Source organism: Salmo trutta, chromosome 7 (assembly GCF_901001165.1).
Source record: "Salmo trutta chromosome 7, fSalTru1.1, whole genome shotgun sequence".
NCBI lineage: Eukaryota > Metazoa > Chordata > Actinopteri > Salmoniformes > Salmonidae > Salmo > Salmo trutta.
In genome coordinates, this window is record NC_042963.1 from 7,825,481 (window position 1) to 7,844,462 (window position 18,982).

Below are 18,982 nucleotides of genomic sequence, written 5' to 3' on the forward strand. Positions count from 1 at the left end.
AAATGCAGGCATTGTAAAAAAAAACACCCCAGGGGAGTCCCCCTGCAATAGAAATCTGCTGAATTCAAAGCATTTTCGGGGCCCTGGTGGGAGCCATTACTCCCTCTGGAAGCTTTTTTTTCTATTTTTTTACAAAACATGTGTTGCTGACATGTTGACAGATTGCTGTTTAGGTGCACAAGCCGGGTCTTTTCAGAGACAGAGCACCGCACTCTGCCAGAGGCTCTCAGTGCCCAAAACTGGTACCATCCATATTTTATAACAGGGAGAGGAAAGTAGGCTGGAAGAGAGAGAGAGAGAGAGAGAGAGAGAGAGAGAGAGAGAGAGAGAGAGAGAGAGAGAGAGAGAGAGAGAGAGAGAGAGAGAGAGAGAGAGAGAGAGAGAGAGAGAGAGAGAGAGAGAGAGAGAGAGAGAGAGAGAGAGAGAGAGAGAGAGAGAGAAAGAGAGAGAAAGAGAGAGAACGATAGAAGAGGAATAGAAAGACAGAACGAGGGAGGGGAATAAACTGGAGAGAGGGAGAGAGAAAACTTTGTGAAAAATGAACCCTGTGATGAACAACAACCCTCCTCCGCCTCACCCCCACTTCTCCTGCTCTCTGCACGCTGTGCCCCCCTTCCCTCCTCTCAATCCTCCTCTCCTATAGGCAGGGCTCTTGCTCTCCCTGGAAAACCTGAGTTTACAACCAGCTGTGACTGCATTTGTATCTGTGCCAAGGGCTTAGTGGAGGAATCTTCAGCCCACCCTTAGGCTCCAAGCTGAGGGAGGGAGGGAAGGAGCGCGGGAGGGAGAAAGAAGGAAACGGAGGGAGAGAGACAGAGAAAGCAGCAAAACCAAGCTAACACCAATAAGATGTGATATACCCACAGTCCAATGTGTTTACTCTGTCAAACACACTCGAATCAAAATAGCTTTCACTTAATAGACAGAAACAGACAAAACCACACACACACAGTACCGTATGATGGTGCGCGCACACACGCACACACACACACAATGTGTAAAGAAAGGAGCTGTCTGTTGATTTTGCCTCAGGTTGCAGGCCTCTCTCATCCCAACATCTTCTCACTAGTCTCTCACTACGACTCTCCCTCCCTCAACCACCCTCGCCTTCTCTTTCTCTCCATCTCCCTCAACCACTCTCATTCTCTCCTCGTCTTTCTCCCTCCCTCTCGGTGGAGGAAAGTGATCTGTGGCTTTAATAAGAGCCCTGTCCTCGTGTCGGATCCAGCTGCCACCATGACGACAGGCAGGAAGGAGAATGGAAATGTATTCATGGCGTTGGGAACCTGGGGCGAGGGGGGCACCCTAGAGACATCCAATCACCCAGGGACCCCTGCCTTAAACAGACACTCTACCCTCTCCTTTCTGCCTCCCCCCCTCTTTCTAGACAGATTCCCTGGCAGGCAGGCTAGGGGCTCCAACACCATGCCCACCTGCTGAGGAAAGAGAGCACAGCTGCACCCAGAGATAGAGAGAGATTGAGGAGGAGAAATGATATGATCTTAGAGGGAGAGCGAGAGAGAGAGAGAAAAAAGAAGAAGGGAGAGAGTGAAATGGAGCAGTAGTGAGAGTCAGATTCCAGTCTCCTCGTCTCATGGGTGACCGTGCCTGGCAGACAGAGGGCATACGGGGCATGCCGGAGCTCGACCTAAATGTCCCAACACCCTTACCCTCTACCAAACACACACAGCCTGTGCTTCATGTTCTGCATGAACACATACACAAGTAAACACCAGTATGCTAGCACTTGCAATAGCCTTATGTCTTAGAATGTATGCATGTTTGCATTTGTATGTGAGACCAGATGTGTATCTGTAAGAGGAAACTAGCTATACATCAACTGCCGAGTTGTTAGAAGGATGCTGAAAGTGTCATTCTCCCACTCCCCTCTCTCTCCCTCGCTCTTTCTGAGGTGAGGGTGTGAGTAATACAGTGCTTTCTAACTGCCGAGTCTGTAACCCCCCCTCTCTCACACATACACTCTCTCTCTCTCCCCCCTCTCCCTCCTCGTCTGCGCTCCTAACAGCTCTTTTCAGTCTCCTGAAGGCGGGTTAACTAGTGCTCACCTCCTATTTGTATCTGACAGGCTGAAGCACCACCCCCCTCTCCTGACTGACAGCTCTCTTACCCACCCACAGAGCTCCACTGTTCAGCACCAGCACTGCCTACCTCGAAACTCTCCCCCTCTCTCAGTATCTTGCCGTATAATCCTCCTTCTCTCTATCTGCATAGATACCCTGGACACTTCTGTGTGTGTGTGTGTGTGTGTGTGTGTGTGTGTGTGTGTGTGTGTGTGTGTGTGTGTGTGTGTGTGTGTGTGTGTGTGTGTGTGTCAATGTGCTAACTCTCTGCCCCCCACTTTCCCGCTGCTATGCCACATGGGTTGAAGAGCAGAGGTGTGTGTGTATGTGTATGAGATGGGGGGCAGTCTGCTATATATAAACCAGCCAAACTAAACAGAGGATTGCAGCATAAACACAGGGCCCCCACAGAATGGAGTGGAGGACGAGCCCGTTCTGGCTTGAGGAAGGTGGGGGAGGCGGCGGGGTCTGAATGGTCCCATTGGCTCAGGCTGGCCCACTGGTTCTGTGATGGTGCCTGTGGTGTCTTAACCCCGGGGCCCACACCTCCTCCTAACCCACCCCCCAGCACTCAGCTCCAGCCCTGCCAGGCCGTGGGGAGGCGGGCAGGGGCGGGGTCATCTTTGCAGTGCCGCGGGGAGAGAGGGGATGCAGATGGAGGGGTTCTCACAGCCAGAGCCCAACCTTGACCGGTCGCAGGGCAGCGGAGCGGAGCAACGAATGTTCTCCATTTGATCTCTAGGTTTTTTCCAAGCTCTCCTCAGGGAGCCAGTGCTACAGATTTCTTATCCTGTTGAGACTCTCCACTGACTCTTCCCACACAACGGCACGCATGCACAGATCAACTTCTAGTATCGGTCTCTCTGGCACGCACACACACACACACAGCCATTCATAAGGTCTAACACACCACTCCATGTTCCACAGAAACACAGACGTACACACAAAAAACACAAATTAAAGGAAATTGAAAAAACACACTACACAGGCCTATGTCAAGGAAATAGACATCCTCTAACAAACACACCGCTTCCACACAGCTAACACAAACACACCGCTTCCACACAGCTAACACAAACACACCGCTTCCACACAGCTAACACAAACACACCGCTTCCACACATCTAACACAAACACACCGCTTCCACACAGCTAACACAAACACACCGCTTCCACACAGCTAACACAAACACACCGCTTCCACACAGCTAACACAAACACACCGCTTCCACACAGCTATCACAAACACACCGCTTCCACACAGCTAACACAAACACACCGCTTCCACACAGCTAACACAAACACACCGCTTCCACACAGCTAACACAAACACACCGCTTCCACACAGCTAACACAAACACACCGCTTCCACACAGCTATCACAAACACACCGCTTCCACACAGCTAACACAAACACACCGCTTCCACACAGCTAACACAAACACACCGCTTCCACACATCTAACACAAACACACCGCTTCCACACAGCTAACACAAACACACCGCTTCCACACAGCTAACACAAACACACCGCTTCCACACAGCTAACACAAACACACCGCTTCCACACAGCTAACACAAACACACCGCTTCCACACAGCTAACACAAACACACCGCTTCCACACAGCTAACACAAACACACCGCTTCCACACAGCTAACACAAACACACCGCTTCCACACATCTAACACAAACACACCGCTTCCACACAGCTAACACAAACACACCGCTTCCACACAGCTAACACAAACACACCGCTTCCACACAGCTAACACAAACACACCGCTTCCACACAGCTAACACAAACACACCGCTTCCACACAGCTAACACAAACACACCGCTTCCACACAGCTAACACAAACATGGCCTCTCCAGCAGAGTCAACAGCAGCAGGAGGAAGGATGTATTGCAGTGAGTTTTCCTCTATAAAGGCCCAGCCCCGGACTAGACTAGACTGGACTGGCAGCCAGAGTATGCTAAGAGCAGCTCATAGTCTGGCTGATCACAGGGCTTCTGTACACTGGGTGGCCTATTGGTCATAAAAACATTTCAGGGATGAAAACTAAAACATAAAATCTAATGTGGCCTGTTGGGACTCTTATTAGCTGAAAAAGATGAGAGAGAGAGCGCACGAGAAAGAGACGTGGGTCAGATCAGGGGAGACTATTACCCCATTAGGGCTCAGAGGGTGGAGGGGACAGGCAGAGAAACCACGTGTTGAAAAGGGGGTTTTGGGTGAGGCGGTGGAGGGAGCAGAGCAGCCCTTCAGCTCAACAGGCTGCCCAAACAAAGCTGTGGCCCACCAGGCCCCTACCAACACAGCTGCACAGCCCCGATACACAGACACAGTCTAGAGTTACTGCTTCTCTCGGATACGCCCAGGCAGAGCAGGTCTGTGTGGGCCATGGAGTGAAAGACCAGCATGCAGCACGCAGGGGGATATTACAGGATTCCAGGTGAAATTCACCGGTCACACTGGCTTATGTCAGCCATGGAATGGAATTACTCCATGGCATTATGCCTGTGCTCAGTCCCCCTGCAGACAGTATGGCCTCCCAGACCATTATGCCTGTGCTCAGTCCCCCTGCAGACAGTATGGCCTCCCAGACTCACATGTACTCAGAGTAATAGGAAATTAATGGAGCCACTTTATGAACCTGCTGCCGAGTGGCTGAATTACCTGCCACTTGTCTAAACACCTGGGACCCATCCTCTAGTCTACTGCCATCCCACAAGATGGCCTCCCAGCTCTGACTACCACCCATACCATGATGGCCTCCCAGCTCTGACTACCACCCATACCATGATGGCCTCCCAGCTCTGACTACCACCCATACCAAGATGGCCTCCCAGCTCTGACTACCACCCATACCATGATGGCCTCCCAGCTCTGACTACCACCCATACCAAGATGGCCTCCCAGCTCTGACTACCACCCATACCAAGATGGCCTCCCAGCTCTGACTACCACCCATACCAAGATGGCCTCCCAGCTCTGACTACCACCCATACCAAGATGGCTTCCCAGCTCTGACTACCACCCATACCAAGATGGCCTCCCAGCTCTGACTACCACCCATACCAAGATGGCCTCCCAGCTCTGACTACCACCCATACCAAGATGACCTCCCAGCTCTGACTACCACCCATACCAAGATGGCCTCCCAGCTCTGACTACCACCCATACCAAGATGGCCTCCCAGCTCTGACTACCACCCATACCAAGATGGCCTCCGATTCTGTGAATCCCTAATCAAGTAAGCATGTGTAAGCACACACACACACACACACACACAGAGTGGTGGCGTGTGTTTATCCCCAACAGATAGAGGGACGGAGGCAGCACAAGGCAAAATCCCAGGGGTGCCACAGAGAACTTAAAAGGATTCGTCAGTGAATGTTTTTTAATTTACCGTTCTTTTCAATAATAATATTAAAGCTGAGGTCCGGGGGGAATACCAGCCACCAGTCGAAGCCTGGGATTATTCTGCAATCTCCACCACTCACTCCCTGGGGACTGTATGTTTTATTTCATTTCTTTCTTTTCTTCCACTCTCTTCACTCAGCAACATGTAGTTCTCCCTTGACTCTGAGCTGAAATCACATCTCCCAGCCTTCACTCTGACAGGCGGAGGAAGGGAGGGAGTCGCCAAAGAGGAACATCAGTGTGAGACACGTCTCAGTTCTGGGTCATCCAGTGTCGTTGAGCATTAGGTTGTACGCAACACAACACGTAAACGTTAAGTATCTAATGTCCAACCAACCCCTGGGTCACTTATAGTCATACACCTACCCTGTGTGAGCTCAGGCCATGCTCCCTCTCCCTGTCTGAACTCACACTAAGCCCCCCCATAGTCCCCAACATGACTCCCCCTCCCCTATCAAATGCACACACACACAAAATCGCGCTAAGGGCTGTTATGTTAGGAGCTTGAGTGGCTCTGTCGATCGTTTTTGCGGTCATTAAGGAGCCTTGATTAATCTGGAACCAGATGCCCCTGCAGGGCGCCCTTGAGCCTTCCATTAATTCCAACGCTCCTAATAACTCCTATTGTGTGACCTGTGTTAGCTTTAAAACAAGTCTGTCCCTTAGGAACACTAAACAACACTGGTGTTCGTGGCGTATAACTACAGCCAACAGCAATAGGAGCCCAGAGAGGGGGGGGGGGCCCTTAGCCAGTCAGATCCAATCACGTGTCTAAGGCTTGAAGTGAAATATCAAATGTAAATGCGCTCACATATCTCACTTGTTTAGTCTACAAACCTCTAGTACTCCAAGGTCTGAATGGAATGAAACAGATGGGTCAAAAGGTACAACACTGGATATACATACCAAAACAAACCCAGTCAGACAGTCACATAAGGACACAGACACAGGGCCCGATTCAATCCAGTCTATCATAGCAATGTGTATGTAGTCACACACCTCCTTATTCTGAAAACTGCAGGCCTTTAGCTACCCGTGATGGGAGTCCACCCAGCATTTACACATTTCCTACAATTCAAAAATATAATGACTATGCGGAAGAAGTTAATTGATATGCTACCATTTAAAGATGCACTATGAAGACATTTCTCTGCCAATTCCTGGTTATTACAATTCTTACACAGTACCAGTAAAAGGTTTGGACACACGTACTCATTCAAGGGTTTCTCTTTATTTTTACTATTTTCTACGTTGTAGCAAAGACATCAAAACTATGAAATAACATATGGAATCACGAAGTAGCCAAAAGTAACCAAAATAAAAATAGATTTTATACATTGCAGAATAATAGTGAAGACATCACAAAAAAAGGATAAAAAAGAAAAAAAGTGTTAAATCAAAATAGATTTCATATTTGAGGTTCTTCAAAGTAGCCACCCTTTGCATTGATGACAGCTTTGCACTCTTGCATTCTCTCAACCAACTTCATGAGGTAGTCACCTGGAATGCATTTCAATTAACAGGTGTGCTTTGTAAAAAGTTAATTTGTGGAATTATTTTCCTTCTTAATGGATTTGAGCCAATCAGTTGTGTTGTGACAAGGTAGGGGTGGTATTCAGAAGATAGCCCTATTTGGTAAAAGACCAAGTCCATATTATGGCACGAACAGCTCAAATAAGCAAAGAGAAACAACAGTCCATCATTACTTTAAGACATGAAGGCCAGTCAATCTGGAAAATGTCAAGAACTTTGAACATTTCTTCAAGCGCAGTCGAAAAAAACATCAAGCGCTATGATGAAACTGGCTCTCATGAGGACCGGCACAGGAAAGGAAGACCCAGAGTTACCTCTGCTGCAGAGGATAAGTTCATTAGAGTTACCAGCCTCAGAAATTACAGCCCAAATAAATGCTTCATAGAGTTCAAGTAACAGACACATCTCAGCATCAACTGTTCAAAGGAGACTGTGTGGATAAGGCCTTCATGGTCAAATTGCTGCAAATAAACCACTACTAAAGGACACCAATAAGAAGAAGGGACTTGCATGGGCCAAGACACACAAGCAGTGGACATTAGACTGGTCGAAATCTGTCCTTTGGTCTGATGAGTCCAAATTTGAGATTTTTGGTTCCAAACGCCATGTCTTTTTGAGACGCAGAGTAGGTGAACGGATGATCTCCGCATGTGTGGTTCCCACCGTGAAGCATGGAGGAGGAGGTGTGATGGTGTGGAGCTGCTTTACTGGTGACACTGTCAGTGATTTATTTAGAATTCAAGGCACACAACCAGCATGGCTACCGCAGCAATACGCCATCCCATCTGGTTCGCACTTAGTGGGACTATCATTTGTTTTTCAACAGGACAATGACCCAACACACCTCCAGGCTGTGCAAGGGCGATTTTACCAAGAAAGAGAGTGATGGAGTGCTGCATCTGATGACCTGGCCTCCACAACCACCTGACCTCAACCCAATTGAGATGGTTTGGGATGAGTTGGACCGCAGACTGAAGGAAAAGCAGCCAACAAGTGCTCAGCATGTGGGAACTCCTTCAAGACTGTAGGAAAATCATTCCAGGTGAAGCTGGTTGAGAGAGTGCCAAGAGTGTGCAAAGCTGTCGCAATGGGTGGCTACTTTGAAGAGTCTAAAATATATTGTGATTTGTTTAACACTTTCTTGGTTACTACATGATTCCATATATGTTATTTCATAGTTTTGATGTCTTCACTATTATTCTACAATGTAGAAAATAGTACAAAAAGAAAAACCCTTAAATGAGTAGGTGTGTCAAAACCTTTGACTGGTACTGTAGTTCGCCCAATTTCAGTTTGTGACAAAACAACCAAGTATAGTGTAGAGAATCATTGTACCATTTAAACCGCTGTGAAATATATTTTCCATAACAAAAATGTTTGTATTTTCAGCGGATTGAAGCTGGTGTACAAAACAGAAAGTAAAAGACGCAAAAACAAAACGTAAGAACGGGAAGCATAGAAATAGCGTACATAGAACAGATCTACCTTTCTTCTTAGACTTGATTTCTATGTGAATGACAGATCTATAAGTCACATTTCTATGTGAATTTGGTCCGGTCACCCAAAACGTTACATAATGTAGCTTTAAATACTACTCAAGGTATTGGATTGATTGAATTGAAAGGTGGTTACGACCCGAGTCCCCTGGCCCCAAAAGAACACAGTGTTTGTGGATGTAGCCCACCCTGTGTGTGTCTTACCTGCAGTGTAGTGTATTCATTTCAGTGTGTGTATGATGTCTTACCTGCGGGGCAGTGGTTGGTGCGGTGGTCAGTCAGCTTCGCCAGACACTCAAAGTCCTGCTGGCAGTTGTCGCAGGTGAAGATGGACTCATCGTCCAGGTCATCATCCCCAATGCGGTCGTCATGGCTGGTGACACTGTGGTCCCCATCCTCTAGGGCTGCACGCCGCTCCTTCCTCGCCGCCTCACGGTCCAACGCAGCAGGGACATCTGGGACAAAAACACAGCAAGAGGGAAACTGAGTACCAGCATGTGCCTTATACAGAACTACTGATCTACTGGAGATTGGTCGGAGGTCATAGATTATTTTTTGATTGAGTCCATTTGTACCAGTAATTGACTGGGACAAGCACTATTTCAAGTCCATCTCATTCTAAAGATGTCCCTGGTCACATGACCTGTGTGCGCTCTCTAATGGAGGGTCTATAAAAGGTGGCATTAGAGGGTGTATAAGGACTCAGGGCTCTGGAGGGAGATGGCTCATGCCAGCCTGTGTGCCCACGCTGCCACTCATGGCATGCAGAGAGGAGGAGGACCAGTGGAAAAATCGGCCTCCACAATCCTCCCTTCACCATTGTGGCTCCATTTTCACACCTTATTATCACATTAAACGCTCTGTTCCAAAAGGACTGCACTGGAGACTGAGGAGGGAGGGAGGGAAAGGGACAGAGAGAAAGAAAGAGAGATGGAGAATATCAGTGCAGAAGAGGAGGGTGGAAAGGGAAAGAGAGATGGAGAGGGAGTGGGGGTGGTTTTGCTGGCTGGCTCCCTAAGGCTCCACATCCTGTCTAATCATGGTGGACTTGTGCAATCAGAGGAGAGCAGGAGGAGGCCATTCCTGCACTCCACAGCTTTGATTTGGCAGTGCCCAGTGCTCTGCCCGCCCGCCATTCTGCTGCTGGTAATGGGCTCTGGCCCATGACCCCAGCACAACTTAGGTTTTAGGTAGGTAGGTTGGTAGAGAGAAAGAGAGAGAGAGAGTCTGGGCTGGATCAGGGAGATAGAGACTGGGTGTGGAGGTGCTCTAATTCCACACTCGTCCTCTCGGGGAGCGATGCGGAGGGTGGATGGTGGGATGAATGGATGGAGGGATGAATGGAGCATTTAGGGGGGAAAGGAGTGGGAGGGAGGGTTATGGCCATCTGTCCAGTGGTGAGAGCACCGTCTGGACAGGGAGGAGAGTGGCCCCTAACTGATGCTACACGGACACAGTCCTATACTGCAGTCACAAAGACACAGGCACCTTACACACAGACTACATATACACATCTAAACATGAACATACCCACATATTCATTGATATGCGCCTTAAACAATCTTTCATCCATGACAGAGGAAATGCATATTAGCAGTTAAACACATGCACACACATGAATGCACAATCAAACTAACATTAATACATGCATGTGCACACACACACACACACACACCGTCATTCCCCCAGGTGCCCTCACGCCAGAGGTATGGGTACTGCCAACTCCAGTACATGCCAGCACAACCGGCTACCATGACAACAAGGGAGGAGCCAGATGGGACCTTGCTCTTCCCCTCTCCACCTCTCCTTCTCCTCCTCTTTTCCCCCTCTCTCCTTCCCTCTTCTCCACAGGGCTCAGGGAGATGGATGGGGCTCGGCAGGAGGAAGAGGAGAGGATGAGAGTGCCTGGCACGGTTGGGAGGGTGTTTGGTGGGGGGGGGGGCACCCCATGCCATCCAGCAACCCCTCCTCAACCCCCCACCACCCCCACTCTGCAGCAGCCCCCCTCCCCTCCAGTAAGCCTTTCAAATCTCTGATGGAGGAGGGGGTCTCAGGAGGGGGGTCCGGAGCACACTTCATTTAGAGGCCTGCTACACAGTGCTGCTGCCTCCGTCATTAGGCCTCCCTGGATGTGCCTGCTACTGGGGAAGATTGATACGGTGGTGGTGCGCACCCCAGCTGTACCCACTGCAGCTCCAGCAGTGGCCCTGATGAACACGGAGCACACTATTTGTCTGGAGGGAGGAGATGAGAGGATAATGGTCCTGATTGGCGGAGATTCGTTTTTCGGGAGAGGTGAAGGATACTAGTCAACGTAAACAAAGTGAGCTGGCTTCTCTACCTGGTTTAGACCACACCACTGTAATAGGACTCACAATGGATAGATAGGAGAGGGTGTACAGCTAAACAATACTACACAGTTGCAAAGTCTAACACCGGCACCATATCTAAGATAAAGTCCTATAGTTGAACGTCATCATCCACACAGCAACACTGCCCTCAAAAGGCAAAGACAAAATACACTACAATATTACCCAACCAGACGCACACACACCTAGATGTGCCGTAATGTGTGCTGAGGTCATTACTAATAAGGCTCTGCAGAGTCGTTTGAGACGCGCAGACTGTTTTCAAACATAATTCAATTTGAGGGGAGGAAACCGAAATGAAATGAGGGCTTACGTTGGTAGTGGTGTCCAAGGAGACTTATGATTTCTAAATGGCCATTCAGATGAACAAGGCCTCTTTATGCCCCCAGATATATTCTGAGAGACCATATTTCTCATCAAGATAGCCTGCTTTCTGCCTACCTGTCTGCTAGGTTGGAGAGCTAACGCTGCACAGTGCTCTGTCAATGGTTAATGACAGCACTGCTAGTGGCCAGTTTTCCTCTGCGAATAGTAAACAATAATGTTCCTAGATATCATGTAGCAAACACAAATGACATGTCTGTGTGAGGTCAATAAGGTCGTAGGTCAAACACCTTTCTCTGTTAGGCAGGCATGGCAGTTGCCAGAGGGTATTCTGACAAGATAGTTGTGGAGATAATGATTGATGCGTTTCATCTTAAAATACGTGCCGTTTAAACTCAATGCTCCTGACCACTGTCTGCATAAAACAACAACACCTACCCAACAACAGATTTTACCCTCACAAAGACAGTTTTAACGGACCCCATTACATTATCCTATACCCCCTCTCCTCCTCTACTTTTGCTTTCATATGTTTGTTTTATCACTCATTTAATAGTCCACTCCTGGCTGGCCCCCTCCCCGGTCTCCCATCCAGAGTAGGAACACTTAATGAGGGCCTGGGGCTTCCAGGGGTGGGGGAGTGTTGGGGACACAGGCAGGGTCTGCGTGGCGTGCAGCAGCAATCCCAGCAGCACACGTCATGTCTCCCTGTGCCAGCTGGAGCTCCTGTCCCCCACTCTGCGGAGAGCCATTATCTCTGAGTCACAGACCGTCACCACGCCAAGAGGCCAACCAAAACACACACACATTTACACAAACACATAGTACACACGCACACACATTTACATACACACGCAGTCAGATAAAATTAACTCACATACACAAACACGCACCAGACTTGCGTTCAAATACTATTTCAAATATCTCAAATATCTCAATTACTTTTACATACATTGGAAGTAAGTATTCAGATAGTTTTTATTTGAAAGACAAGTAGTTAAATGTAAAATGTATTTGGAAATAAACTTGGAAAGTATTTAAAATACATTGACTCAAATACACTCCCATGCATTTAGCCTAGGTATTTGAAAAGACTATTTGAAATAAGTATTGAAAAATACTGTCAAATACAATTTAGCAGACTATTCACATACTTATTTTGGGCTGTGTATTTGAAAACAACACTGGTGTTCGTGGCGTATGACTACAGCCAACAGTAATAGGAGCCCGGAAGGGGGAGGGGGGGGGGCCTTAGCCAGTCAGAACCAATCACGGGCCCGAAAAGAAATACCAGATACACATGTATTTTAACCCAGGTCTGGGGCGCACTCAGACACACATCGTGATCTTGAGGAAACAGGTAGGACAAATCTAAGAATTCAGAGAGAAAATGTACAATCTCCATATATCCCCCCCCCAAAGAAATCACCTGGGACAGATGATGGGGTGAAGGTGAGAGAGAGAAGAGGGGGAAAGTGGAGAAACACATTTAAGAGACCAGTGGGGTTAACATGGTGAGAACATGGTCCTATGATAGGACGGTCATCTTAACCCTTCCCCTTAACATCTACAACTGGACTGGCACTTCCTGGTTGTAGAGGGGAAAGGAATCACTGCACACCAGCAGGTTGTGCTCAAAGTTATACCCTTACAATATACTGTAATAATCAGTAATTGTTTTTATTTCAATTCGCTTTAATGCTATGGAGATACAGTATGCTGAGAGTAATCATTCGCTCATTGGCAAGTGTACTTTCAGATTTTATTAAACTAATTATTTCCTTATGAATAAAGGTCACACTTTTCATATCTGCTGATTAAGCCTCATAGATAGTGTGTGTGTGTGTGTGTGTTTATGAGAGGGAGTAGGGTGTCTAATGTTTGTAGATAATGCCCCTCTACCGCTCTTGCTCCCTCTCAGAGGAAAGGCAAACAGACATGTTTGTGTGGGGTAATTAGATGAAGAGAAGTGAATTAACAGAATCCACAGAGCAGTGGTGTTGCAGAGGAGAGCCCCGCCTTGCTGGGACCCGCTAATTACCGCTCGTTAGGTTGATATGTTTTTTTCCTCCTGTTTTAACGGTGCAAAGCTCCAACGTGAGATTTGGAAATAATTAGGAGCTGGGCGATGTGGGCTTAATGGACACCGCCAGGCATGCGACGGGGGAGACATGACAAGACAAAGGCAACAGCAAAGACAGAGAGTCTCTCTTTCTCCCTCCCTCACTGCACCACCAGAGTACAGCGATCACCATCTTAGAGGTACACGGAGGGGGATGGATCTGTGGGCAAGTAAAGAGATCTACTCTCACCTCTTATAATCAGCTTAAGAAATATTATTTGACTTGGAATAAACACCAGCTGAACTGAAATACTAGCGAAATGTCTGGGAATGTTCAGAGATGCTCCCTCCCCTCCACTCAAAATGCTTAGAACCAAAACCTACATTAAGTGCCTGTTTGAGTTTTGACATTTAAAGTGAAGCTTGTTACAATCCCCCTGGTTAGTTCCAGTCCCAATGTCCTGACCTCTGGAGGCAGAGCAGTTTCCTATTACTCATACAGTGGGCACGCAACGGAAGTGAGACTTGATCGTACTGTACACAGAGGGAGAATACAGGCATACCGCAAACGGAATACAGACACTTTAATGGAGTCCTCAGAGAGAGTGAGTGAGTGAGTGAGTGAGTGAGTGAGTGAGCGAGCGAGTAATAAACTGTATGAGCGGTTTGAGCACAGAGTCAGGACTAGGTGTTGGAGCAGTGCTGTGAGCCAGGACGGAGGCCTGTTTGGGACACACTTGCGCTAAGAGAGGCGTAAATCTGCAGGACACCCGGCCCTGGGTCGCCCAAACACGGCCCGGTACACCACTCCACCGCCATCACTATCCAGCCTGCCTGGGAGTTAGAAAAATACGAGCTCCAAGTTCCACAAAGCCAGTGTTTTTATAAAAAACAACAAGAGTACAAGCACACAAACACTCAAACCAACCGGCGGCAGCCAAGTGAAGTATAACATGGATGGACTGCAGAAGGAATGCTCCACTTTACTGTTACAGTATGTTTGAGAGGGGATTCAGAAGGAATGCTCCACTTTACTGTTACAGTATGTTTGAGAGGGGATTCAGAAGGAATGCTCCACTTTACTGTTACAGTATGTTTGAGAGGGGATTCAGAAGGAATGCTCCACTTTACTGAGAACATGAGTCAGGTACAGCACATAGACAGTAAGAAAAACAGGCCTGGTGGGGTAATTAGTTGAAGTCGGAAGTTTACATACACCTTAGCCAATTACATTTAAACTCAGTTTTTCACAATTCCTGACATTTAATCCTAGTAAAAATTCCCTGTCTTAGGTCAGTTAGGATCACCACTTTATTTTAAGAATGTGAAATGTCAAAATAATAGTAGAGAGAATGATTTATTTCAGCTTTTATTTCTTTCCTCACACTCCCAGTGGGTCAGAAGTTTACATTACACTAAATTAGTATTTGGTAGCATTGCCTTTAAATTGTTTAACTTGGGTCAAATGTTTTGGGTAGCCTTCCACAAGCTTTCCACAATAAGTTGAGTGAATTTTGGCCCATTCCTCCTGACAGAGCTGGTGTAACTGAGTCAGGTTTGTAGTCCTTGCTCACACACGCTTTTTCAGTTCTGCCGACACATTTTCTATAGGATTGAGGTCAGGGCTTTATGATGGCCACTCCAATACCTTGACTTCCTTGTCCTTAAGCCATTTTGCCACAACTTTGGAAGTATGCTTGGGGTCAATGTCCATTTGGAAGACCCATTTGCGACCAAGCTTTAACTTCCTGACTGATGTCTTGAGATGTTGCTTCAATATATCCACATCATTTTCCTCCCTCATGATGCCATCTATTTTGTGAAGTGCACCAGTCCCTCCTGCAGCAAAGCACCCCCACAACATGATGCTGCCACCCCCGTGCTTCACGGTTGGGATGGTGTTCTTCGGCTTGCAAGCCTCCCCCTTTTTCCAACCAAACATAACGATGGTCATTATGGCCAAACAGTTCTATTTTTGTTTCATCAGACCAGAGGACATTTCTCCAAAAAGTACAATCTTTGTCCCCATGTGCAGTTGCAAACCGTAGACTGGCTTTTTTTATGGCGGTTTTGGAGCAGTGGCTTCTTCCTTGCTGAGCGGCCTTTCAGGTTATGTCGATATAGGACTCATTTTACTGTGGATATAGATACTTATGCACCTGTTTCCTCCAGCATCTTCACAAGGTCCTTTGCTGTTGTTCTGGGATTGATTTGCACTTCTCGCACCAAAGTACGTTCATCTCTAGGAGACAGAACTAGTCTCCTTCCTGAGCGGTATGACGGCTGCATGGTTCCATGGTGTTTATACTTGCGTACTATTGTTTTGACAGATGAACGTGGTACCTTCAGGTGTTTGGAAATTGCTCCCAAGGATGATCCAGACATGTGGAGGTCTACATTTTTTCCCTGAGGTCTTGGCTGAAGTCTATGTAAACTTCCGACTTCAACTGTACCATTGTATTCACTATGCCTGGTAAATGTTTCAAAAAGAAGGTCAAAACTATTAATTGAGTGAAAACAACATGTGTGGAATATTCTGAGTGACCAAGGCCTGTGGCTCTCACTGTTCAGGAAAAAATGTAACACTTTGTGCCCTTAAAATAGCCACTGCTAATCACTATGGGAGGGTCACTGGGTTTACAGTGTGAGAAAAGGTTATTTACCATTTGTACAGTGTTGTATGAATCTGTGATCCTCCTGAACTGGCCTCTAGGCTTCACGTCCGCTGTCAGGTGCGTCCAGTATGGGTACTAACAAAAGGTCTGGAGTCTGGAACATACAGACACAGGCTGAGCAGGTGCAGCCGGACGCAGCCGCATCGCCCCCCGTCTCTCTGGGGAGCCCTCTCCTTCTCCCAGTAAACAGGGGGACCTATTTAAAGCAGGCCTCTCTACAGCTCCCCTGTCCTCTGCCGACTGTGTTTTCAAAATACAGGGCTCCCCCCAGGGAGCCAGCAGAAGCACTGTGTACCAGGCTCAGTGTCCCCCCCCCCCAGAGAGGCAGTGAGGCAGGGGAGCGCAGCACCCAACACCAGCCCCTCCACCCAGAGAGGCTGATGAAAACCAAAAGGAGTGTCATGGAAGGGAGCGAATTAAATCACACACAAACAGCCTGACAGCTGCTCACCAATGCCATCACCTGTTCCAGCCCGTGGCTTCACACACACGCTAGCACACACCTCCTCCTCGCACATTAAAACTGTTTTCCTGTCGTTGCCTTGGGGAAATTAAAAAATATATTATGGACCTCCAGAGGTTTATATAGGGAGATGGAGAGAGAGAGAGAAAAAAAGGAAGAGGGAGACAAATGAGAGAACGAGAGAGAGAGAGACACGTGTCCTCTTTTTCAAACTGTCCTCTAGTCTACATCATCAAGATGTCCATACATTTAGTTAGCGAGGACAGAAAGGAGGGCCGTCCTCCTGTGTCTCAGTCTGCCCCTTGTAATATCTTCTTCTCCTCCTCCTCCTCCTCTTGCTCCTCCCTCCTCTACTCCCTTCAAGGGGGAAAATAAAACCAGTACATTCTTTCCCCCGGACGGCTGGCGCACACTCAGGTTGGAGCCCGGAGGGGACTGAAAGCGTGCACAGCCACGAGACTGACTGACATCTCACTTTGCAGAGAGAGAGACAGTGGAGTGATCCAACACACACTGTTAAAGGGACATCCTGGAATCAAAACAACACACACACACTATAACCCAACAAATACACTGACACAACACACAAACAACGCACAAAACTTTCAAACTATCGTGTAAACATCCTCCAAATTACAGTACACGTGATTTTTTTAACTAATAGAATCCCTGACTGTTGGATTGGAAGTCTGATATGTTTTCAATAATAATAGTCTTTCTGGAAACTTTCTTCTTCTAAAAATGTGTGCATGTGTTGTGATGCTTATGCCTTTGATGCCTATAATGTTAGCTTAGCATCTCATTTAGCATCTCTGTCTGCTGCACTGTCCTTACACCACTCTGTTCCTATAGCAAGAACACCACACTGTTCCTATAGCGAGAACACCACACTGTTCCTATAGCGAGAACACCACTCTGTTCCTATAGCGAGAACACCACTCTGTTCCTATAGCGAGAACACCACTCTGTTCCTATAGCGAGAACACCACTCTGTTCCTATAGCGAGAACACCACTCTGTTCCTATAGCGAGAACACCACTCTGTTCCTATAGCGACAACACCACACTGTTCCTATAGCGGCAACACCACACTGTTCCTATAGCGACAACACCACACTGTTCCTATAGCGACAACACCACACTGTTCCTATAGCGACAACACCACACTGTTCCTATAGCGACAACACCACACTGTTCCTATGGCGACAACACCACACTGTTCCTATGGCGACAACACCACACTGTTCCTATGGCGACAACACCACACTGTTCCTATGGCGACAACACCACACTGTTCCTATGGCGACAACACCACACTGTTCCTATGGCGACAACACCACACTGTTCCTATGGCGACAACACCACACTGTTCCTATGGCGACAACACCACACTGTTCCTATGGCAACAACACCACACTGTTCCTATGGCGACAACACCACACTGTTCCTATGGCGACAACACACACTGTTCCTATGGCGACAACACCACACTGTTCCTATGGCGACAACACCACACTGTTCCTATGGCGACAACACCACACTGTTCCTATGGCGACAACACCACACTGTTCCTATGGCGAGAACACCACTCTGTTCCTATGGCGAGAACACCACTCTGTTCCTATAGCGAGAACACCACTCTGTTCCTATAGCGAGAACACCACTCTGTTCCTATAGCGAGAACACCACTCTGTTCCTATAGCGAGAACACCACTCTGTTCCTATAGCGAGAACACCACTCTGTTCCTATAGCGAGAACACCACTCTGTTCCTATAGCGAGAACACCACTCTGTTCCTATAGCGAGAACACCACTCTGTTCCTAGAGCGAGAACACCACTCTGTTCCTATAGCGAGAACACCACTCTGTTCCTATAGCGAGAACACCACTCTGTTCCTATAGCGAGAACACCACTCTGTTCCTATAGCGAGAACACCATTCTGTTCAGTAGTGAGGTCACAGACAACACCCACAGCCCAATGGTGTAATGGCAGGGCCGGGGGGGAAAAAAGCCCTTCTCATTGGTGTCGCTGATGCAATGGCCAGCCAATGGCTGTGGGAGGAAATTAATGAAATAATCTAATTCAGCTCCATTACAGCCCCTTATCGGCCCTTTGCTCAGGGATATGAGACTACTTTTTCCACCATGAATCACAGTCCACATGGACAGGGTGCAGTGTATGTGTCTGCATTGATTGTGTATTTAAGAGGTCATGGAGAAACCGTCACCTTGCAAAATTCTGCCTGTAGCATAGCGTGTATATAGCCAAGTTATCGCTAATCATTGTTTTTCACATTTACATTTTTAGTCATTTAGCAGACGCTCTTATCCAGAGCGACTTACAGTAGTGAATGCATACATTTCATACTTTTTTTTTTCCCGTACTGGCCCCCCGTGGGAATGGAACACACAACCCTGGCGTTGCAAACACCATGCTCTACCAACTGAGCCACAGGGATACACATTGTGTATTTATTATTACCGTTATTACTTTTCTATTATTTCTCCATGTTTTTCTCTCTGCATTGTTGGGAAGGGCCTGTAAGCATTT

General features: G+C 47.6%; 1 protein-coding gene across 3 annotated transcripts in view; it reads right to left on the reverse strand.

Annotated features, from left to right (window-relative positions):
- Window positions 1-18,982, reverse strand: part of znf423 (zinc finger protein 423) — a 140,927-nt gene that overhangs the window by 96,611 nt on the left and 25,334 nt on the right. For all 3 annotated transcript variants that reach the window (XM_029757786.1, XM_029757785.1, XM_029757787.1), the window contains exon 3: window positions 8,787-8,993. In XM_029757786.1, the coding sequence (XP_029613646.1) occupies window positions 8,787-8,993 (207 nt within the window). The remainder of the gene's footprint in view (window positions 1-8,786; window positions 8,994-18,982) is intronic.